This window comes from Enhydra lutris, unplaced genomic scaffold (assembly GCF_002288905.1).
Source record: "Enhydra lutris kenyoni isolate GAN:26980312 unplaced genomic scaffold, ASM228890v2 scaffoldscaffold51, whole genome shotgun sequence".
In the NCBI taxonomy this organism is placed as follows: Eukaryota; Metazoa; Chordata; class Mammalia; order Carnivora; family Mustelidae; genus Enhydra; species Enhydra lutris.
The window spans coordinates 1,358,579-1,367,427 of record NW_019154135.1 but is presented as its reverse complement, the minus strand read 5'-3'; the positions used below and the strand labels follow the sequence as shown (position 1 = coordinate 1,367,427).

Below are 8,849 nucleotides of genomic sequence, written 5' to 3'. Positions count from 1 at the left end.
ATCACAGAGGCAGAGGGAGAGGCCGACTCGCTGTGGAGCGGACAGCCCGACGCGTGGCTCGATCCCAGGACCGCGAGCTCATGACCCATGCGGAAGGTAGACGCTCAACCGAATGAGCCACCCAGGTGCCCTGAGATTTAGCGGTTTTAAAATCTCCTGTAAAGCTGCCCAGGTTGGTAAGTCTAAATGTTACATATTACATACATATATATAGTAAACATCAAGTAACACCACAAGCATTTAAAAAAAGGAAGTTTATTGGTCTTTAAATGGCTCAATTTTGCAAATAAACCAATTGGGTAGTGGCATCAGCCTAAGACATGGGACGCATCTTTGTCAGTTGGCTTCATAGCACCTCAGTACCCAGGAGAGGAAAGGTCTAAAGCAAAGTCACAATGTTAGTGGTTAGGACCCCTGGTTAGATGAGACTGCAGTGAGTACACGCGGAGATCGCTGGGCCCGCGGGGCGGCTGTCACACGGTAACTTTAATTCTGCACATGGCATAGCCTATGGAAAATACGAAATGAAAGATGTACATCTCCAACCCTTTAAGGACAAATATTTAACAGGACAAGCCAGATGGAGTATCTAAAGAGCTGAGTTCCTAAAAAGCCTATTTTTGTTAACTTTACGTACACACCTGTTACCTGGAATGCCTGAACACATCTTGGACTTGTTGAAATTGGGACTGAGCCAAAAGAAAGACGAACTTTGTTGAATCAACTCTCTTAGACCCATTCCGAAGAAGAAAAGGAAACTCTGGACAGCAGTGTATTTCCTGTTGAAATTATGTTCCCAGATAGCATGCTAGATTTCTTCCAGGGGACGCACCACACAACGGTGACACAAGCTCATGTCTGGCCTGCGTTTGCCACACATGCTTCCTGCACTACACTCGGGGCTGACGGCCTGGTGTTAACGTCAGGACAGTGTGGCTCTGGTGTTCTTCGTGATGACTCCTGAAAACTCTCCCAGAGCCCAGCTGTCACCTCCTGAGCCCAGCTGGCCAGCATGCGCGCCTTCCCCAAGTGTTCCAGGGCAAAATGCACTAACGACGTTCTTCCCGTGCCCTGTTCCAGAGAGACCAACAACAACTTAACACATGCTCACCACTTGCAGAAAGGGATTTCCGGGCACCGGCATTTTAAAGAAAAAGAGGGATCACTGAAACGTGACTGCGCCGAATCCTCACGGCCTCAAGGTATCTTACAAGCATATGCTGGCCCTTTTTTGCAAACTACCTTACAGTTAGTCAAAAGTAATCGAGGTGCTCTGGAACCTTACTTTCAAGAACCAGAGTATGGCACACATTGTAAATTTGGACAGATCCTAGCAGACGGTTATTTTTTTACGAATCTTCTATACAAAAGTTGTACTCCACACCAGGCAAATTTTCTCACCAGGACACGCGGGGCGATGGGCCCACGGCACCAGTGAGGACACACCCAGGATGATGTCACCGGGTATTTTTCGGTTTCTAAATTAAGGCATATTCAAAAATTTCCATGTACAAGTTTACACCACTTTTCCACGTTAATCACCAGGTAATTAATGCAGGTTCACAGATGAATCACTCTCAATTGAACTATATGCAACAATCATGCCAACAACTTTGCTTCTATATTTTGCATAACAATGGTTTAAAAAAGTGGTACAGTTTAACTACCATGTTCACAATTGTCATTTTTCAAGGCAGTAGAAGACCAAGACATTTTAAAATGATATAAAATTTAAGCTTTATAATAAACCAGAGGAAGTAGCCTTTCCTCCATTCCCCCCAACCCCATCTCAGCTCTAACAGTTCCAGAAAGACTGCCCTCGAAACACAAGCCCACACGCTACGTTCAGGACCGCAATAAATGTAGGCAATTATGAAAGAAGTTGAACTTTGCTTCTTGGTGAAGCCACATTAATTTCTTTTTTTTAAAGTGAATTTGACTTTCAGTGCAGTTCCAATTCATGCTTTTAGTGATACATAACAATTTCCAAATTGTTAAAGTAATTTCAGTCAATTGAGCCTTCGATGGCAATGCTTATAAATTATATTTATTAGTATGGTCAAGATAAGAAAGGAGTTTGGGCTTTGATTATAAAATGCAGCATCTTTCTCTGATTCTCTTGGCTAAACTTTTCCTCTTCTTTTTTCCATTCTTTTCTTTGCTGTCTTCCATCTTTCTGGCTCGAATTTCCCTCATCAGATCAAAAAATACCTGGAAAGAAGAAAACAGGGTACATAAAGCCAACAGATAACATGAGCTTGGTACTTCTTGGAACCACAGCAGTAAGCCCTGGGAATGAACTAAGAGTAACTACTTAAGTGCTCTTGTTTAGGGAGTACAGGGAGAAGATAGCATAAAACCAAAGTCTCCTTCTCCAGGTATACTGAGAAAACTGGGACATTTTCTGAGTTACACTTTTCGGTACAATTGTTCACATCATATAACCTAATCTTCTCATCCCAGTTTTTTTTTTTTTTAGATTTATTTATTTATTTATTTGACAGAGAGAGAGAGAGAGAGAGAGAGATCACAAGTAGGCAGAGAGGCAGGCAGAGAGAGAGGGGGAAGCAGGCTCCCCGCTGAGCAGAGAGCCCGATGCGGGGCTCGATCCCAGGACCCTGGGATCATGACCTGAGCCGAAAGCAGAGGCTTAACCCACTGAGCCACCCAGGCGCCCCTCATCCCAATTTTTAAGATAAAAAAGATAATAACCTATAGATGACGACAACTCCAAAGATAAAGACGATAATAGCACTATAGATGACGTGGATTCTGTTTATACAATAATGAATGTATTTCACCAATTCATATTTAAAGGTAATTTATGTTTAATACAATTTATATTTAATAACTTGTTTGTTTTCAGCTCCGTTTTGAGAAACAAAGCTGAGGAAAATGAGTGCTTCCTTTATCATTCTGATACCAGGTACTAAGAAAACAATTTTCTTTGTGGCAACATACTTGAGATTTTATCAATTCTGTCTCCTATCCAGAAACTGGCAAATGAGAGCTATTAGCACAATAACTAAAAAATTATTAGAACAACTCAAAAGTTAAATATTGCTGACAAATGCCGGAGGGCAGACAGACAAGGGTCTACAAGGACACGGGCTCACATCGTACGTAAGTAGTTATAAGTATGCATATGATGACTTTATGAAAAAATTTCAGGGTCTACACTCTAAAATTCTGAATTAAAAACATTCAGTTATTACTTTAGTTTTGTTTATTTTTCTCATAAGCATGAAATAAGAAGTGACTCCACACCGACATATTAAGAACTCAGCTGAATATAAAGATTTCAAAATTTCTAGTTGGCCTGTGCATTGCGAAGGTGCAAAGTAAACAAATGTATGTTACGTAGTGGCCGGTGCGCCTCTAGCTCTCTGAAGGAAAGGCTAACTGGGAAGGCGAGGTGCTGTAAAGCTCAGGCAGAGGGTTACCTGCAGGAGTTATGTGGGTTTGCCTGCATTTGAAACAGAAACAATGAAAGAATAAACCAAACACTGCTATTATTTTCAGGACGAAGGGAACAGGTGACACAGAACAGTGAGGCATCTGTGAATATACTTCATGGTACAACTTCTACTTTGCAACGGTAAATGTTTTACATATTAAAAAATGGAATTAAACACAAAAAAGCAACTGCCGAAAACTGAAAATCAAACTAAAACACTTTAAGGCGAGCTACACAGAGAGTTGGTGACAGAATCATACAGAGGAGAGAATTCAAGAGACTTTAAAACACGGCATAGAGAATATACATCTCAGAATAGAAGCTAAGAATAAAAATTTAAAAAACCTCAACAAATAAAAAAACAAGACAACTCTTGAATTTCACTTTGTAACTGAGCTGTTCACAGCAACGGCGGCATTGCTGACTTGGAACAATCTTGTACAACGGGTTGCAGGACACTGCAAGAGGCAATCACGCTAATGCAGCAGGTAAGGAACCAAGACTTCCAGTGTAAGAGAGAAGATACGAACATAAAGTCAAAGAAGCAGAAAGTCCTGAATGCTAAAACTGAATTAGAAGTAACAGTATGCTCTCATGATTTGTTTTCTTTACTACATATTTCCCAGCACTTCAAGGAAGGCCACGAAGCAGCGACAAGGCAACAGCGGTGAGCACATTCGTCCTCAGGCTATGGCTGCTAAATACCATTCCTCCCAGGGGAACCTTGTTCCTTAGATAAATGGCTGATCCCTGATCTGGAGTAAGAAACAGAATGTGAATCAGAAAGCAAGGAAGCTATTAAAAAAAAAAGGCAAGGAAGCGATTAGAGACTAATGGCTTAAGTCAAATGGACACAGGACCAACACACAAAGGGGTGCAAGTGGTTAGAACAGGGAAAAACCGAGCAGAGAAAACCCACAGAGAATTCAGGAGACTGAAACAGGTGACACAGACGCCAGAGGTCTCTGCCCCCCCTTGATGCACCTCGGCTTCCCTGGGGTGATTTCGGAACACCTGCCCTTCGAGTCTACAGCTGGCCCGCCGAGGCAGGAAGCTTCCAAACTAGCTGCAAGTAACATCAGAGGATGCCCCTGCAGCCTTCTGATGCAGATATATCACTATGGAATGCACTCCAGAAGGTGGTTTAATTTTTTTTTTAAAGTAGGTTCTATGCCTGGCACTTGATCTCACGACCCTGAAATCATGACCTGAGTGAAAGTCAAGAGGTGGACGCTCAACGGATTGTGCCACCCAGGTGCCCCGTTATAAAATTCAGAAAGCAAACTACAGAAATGCATGATCTACACACACAGAAATACCATATGTGTGTGCGTGTGTACACACACACATACATACATTATGTATACACTGTATATATATACTATATGTACATTATGTATATATATACATAAATATACTATATATGCACTGTAAAAATCCTACGTATACAGGGGAAACACAAGCAAACACAAGTCTTCCCTTAGACTCTATAGACTGGTCTTTAAATGTGGATAAACATCTGGAAAGACGTCTGAGTTAGCAGTGGTTACCTCACAGGAAGGAGAGTTGAAGTGGAATCTGGGTGAGGAGTGACTCCCTTTTTCTCCTTACTACAAATTTTTCTTTATACAATAAGCATATGTCCATGTTTTTAATGAAAAAAAATTAAAAACACAGTACATTTGTACTAAAATTCTCTCCCCAACATAAACTTGGCTCTCTTCATGTAATAAATCATCCTCTCCGTTTTGACATCTACTTGCTCAACCTCTTCCCATTCCTTCAAGATGTTGCTTAAAAATTAGGAGCAACCTTGGAGTTACGCTTCAAGAGCGAGAGCGTTCAGCCAGAAGGCCGCTAACGAGGTCATGAGGACGAACCAGCACCCAGTGAGTCCGTGAGCAGGACTGCCAGGTGTCCTCTGTGACAGGCGTGGCCTCTGTGATGGGCAAGGCCCCTGCTCGACCACTCAGATGGTCATGAAGCTTTTCACAGAGTGGATTCAAAACCTGCCTCTTTGAAACTTCTTTGCAATGGTCTATGTGGAAGCCAGAGGAGGGCGCGGCACGAGCCCTTACCGTCTTGTAGGGGAGCTAGGATTTGTTTCCTGTGACAAAACAAGGTACTTCCCAATATAATAGAAGGAGACAGTGTTAACACGCACGACCCCAGGAAACCTGTATGTGGCTCCCACAGAGGGTGACATACACCTGGGGGATACCTCAGGGGCTCCAACCATCGTGTGGAGTAGAAGAGCGAGATGACGTGGGCTCCAGAGCCGGCCACACGCAGGGCGAGCAGCTGCCATCACAGGCCTTCTGAACTCGACTCAGGTATGTAATCTCTCCACATCTCAGTTTCCTCATCTCAAAAGTGAGCATGAAAAGAGTGCTTCTGCTTTACTGGGTTAAAGATGCATGGCTAATGCTGCCGCAGTGCCTGCGTCTTATAAACACGACTAAATATGAGCTCTTTTAACTACTAACATTATTTCCTCAGCAAGAAACCAATTTCACCTAATTCTAGACACTGAGTAAGTTGCAGTAAGTTACTTCTACGTAGCCACTGAGGTGTTCTATGCGGCGCGGCGCGCACACGGCTCAGGGTGTAGCAGCACACGCGGCGAGAGCAGTTAGCGGGAACTTCTAGCCTGCTGTACACGCTGCCACATTTCATCTCATTTTGCTTTGGAGAGGTGACCGTTGACTACAGACCACATGTTCCCACACCGGCCACAGCAATACTCCCCGCTTTCTTCGGGCATCTTGCCTCTCTCCATCAAGAGGTGGGGTCCATTTCCCTCCCTTCTGACCCGGGCTGGGACTCTGGGACTACTCTGGCCAAGAGAACGGAGTCGAAATTAAGGCTGTGTAACCTCCGTGGCCAGGCCAGAGAAGGTGACGCGGTTTCTGCCTGGTTCTTCTTCTCTTGTGACACTGGCCCTTGGCACTTACCCTGCCTCCCTGCCGGAAGAAAGCCTGAAGTAGGACACCTGGAAGAGGTCACATGGTGCGGAACCGAGGCGTCCCTGGACAACAGCCAGCATGGACTGGCTGAATCAGACATGTGCGAATGGTGTTTAGAACCTAAGCCGAGCCGCTTCCCGTTTCCGGACTTGAAGCTTTTCAGCGCAGAGGCACCAGACACTGTGGAGCAGAGACAAGCCATCTCCCCCGTGAGCTGTCCAGATTCTTGGCCCAGAGATGAAAGGAGCGTAAGAAATGGTTGTTTTCACCCACAAATTTTGGGGGTACAGTCTGTGTTACACAGAGTAAGCCCTATCCCTTGACCTTTCTTTCTTTGACAATACAAAGAACTGTATACGGCAAAAAAATTCACGCCAGCAGATGACAGCACAGGGATCATTAGAATGACAGCTCTGTGGCTTGGATGGTTACTGGTCACCTCCTCTCCCCGCTTTCCCCAGTTTAAATAGGTTTTAGAGTGTGCTCTATAGCCTGCTCAAGACCTCAATTAGGAGGAACCCCAAAACACACATAATGATAACATCCAATGTTGCCTCTCAAAACTCCAAACACATTGAACTTTAAGACATCTTTTCATTACCAGTTTAAATACATTTGCCGTAGCTTTAGAGAAAACTGGTATACTAAGTAGAAATCTTGTAACACTCATTTTGTACAGATATCTTGGGCCTATGGGAATCTGACCACGTGGCCAAAAAACCCTAACTGGCTTAAGACAGTATAATGACATTGTCATCAGGCCCACAGAAACTGAACAGAACGAATCTCTAATTTTTCTTTTCTTAAGGATCCCTAATTTTTTTTTTTTAACTTAATGATTTCTGGATCGGTGTTATAAATCTACAGGCACAAGCAGACCAGTTCACTAAAACTCGAGGCCACCTAGAAGTGGTGTTACTTGAAGTATGGTCCCCTGGGCCACAGTCTGCACTGCAGGGGAGCTTAGTGGAAATGCAAATTCTCAGGTTCAACCCACAGCAAAGGAATCAAAATCTCTGGGGGTCAGACCCAGGAATCTGTGTTCATGAAGTTTCACAGACGATTCTGCCCATTAGAGTCCAAGAGGCACTCGGTAGAGCCTAGATGCTTGGCGTCGGACAAAGGCCCCACGTGGGGGCTCAGGGAGCCCATGCCTCGGCCCAGTGGACGGCCCCCCGAACACTGAAGATGTGGGTCTCCGGCAGCAGGATGAAATAATGCACCTGGGCCGGCTCCTAGAAAGGACCCCGGACTCAGGGAAGGGCCACCTGAACAAAGGGGGAAGATACAGAGGAGGGCAGAGAGGAGAAAAGGGGTCGAGGGTGGGGAGTGCAGGTGCAGTAAAAGATTTCAAAGTCCTCTGGCCTGCGGCTCCTTTGTCTTGGGAGTGAACCTACGTGGGGCCGGGCAGGTGTCAGCTCAGAGGACTTCCGCCATGCCTTCTAAACTACCCAGCCCATCACGATAAGAAGAAAGAAAAATTTAAAAAGGGCAGGGATTCAGGTCAGAAATCCCTTCAGCGCTAGAAAAAAAGCCGTGTCTCGTGTTTCAGTGTCTCTTGGGAACCTGAGGACAAGGTGAAGTAACAAATTCCTAACAGGCCATGCTTGAGCACTCAGGGCGGATGAGAATCAGCACATACTACATCACTATCTGCAAGTGTCACAAATCTCTAGACACAATGGAGCTGAGTTAGAGCGAATCAACTTGTTAACACGATGTAGCCATAAGGAGGGCCGCCCTTTACCTTGTCAACATTAGCTCGAGTTTTAGCAGATGTTTCCACATAGTTGACATTCCACTGGTCGGCTCTGGTTTTTGCCTCTTCTACGGAAACCTGCCTTTTATCTTCTAAATCTGATTTGTTACCAACCAGCAGAAATGGAACGTTCTCATCTTCTTTTACTCTTAAAATCTGCTCCCTGGATAAGAGGAAATGAGAAAGAAATATTAATATTACCCCCGTGTCTGACCAACAAAACACCAGCTGCAATGAGCATTCATTCACAGGATTCTTTACAGTAACCATGAGCTCATTCATTGCATGATGGGAAATGAGCATCACATCCTCCTTATTTTATCATCAATCACTTGCATTACATACTCACTTCTTGGATGAAGGAAAGATACACCAGAGAAGGGAGTATAAAATGGCAGTGGAGGTACAAAATGGAAGTATCAGAAGCAACTTCCTCCTTTTCCTGCTTTTTTAAAAATACACTTTTACGAGAAGGGTGGTTTTAGATGTGCAGAGAAGTTGTGAAGACAGTACAGAGTTCTCATACTCTCTGCACCCAGTGTCCCCTACTGGTAACATCTTACGCTGGTGTGTGCATTTATCACAACTAATAAGCCAATCTTGATCCGTCTTTATTAACTGAAGTCCAAATTTTATTCAGATGTTCTTCGTTTTTACCTAATGTCCT

General features: G+C 44.1%; 1 protein-coding gene across 1 annotated transcript in view; it reads right to left on the bottom strand.

Annotated features, from left to right (window-relative positions):
• Positions 1–245: 245 nt before the first annotated feature.
• The window catches only part of LOC111157020 (RAS like proto-oncogene A), a 75,727-nt gene continuing 67,123 nt past the window's right edge, over positions 246–8,849 (bottom strand). Inside the window, exons 4-5 of the mRNA XM_022518221.1 lie at positions 8,171–8,345; positions 246–2,211 (exon numbers count right to left, since the gene is read on the bottom strand). Coding sequence (XP_022373929.1) covers positions 2,089–2,211; positions 8,171–8,345 — 298 coding nt within the window. The 3' untranslated portion in view covers positions 246–2,088. The remainder of the gene's footprint in view (positions 2,212–8,170; positions 8,346–8,849) is intronic.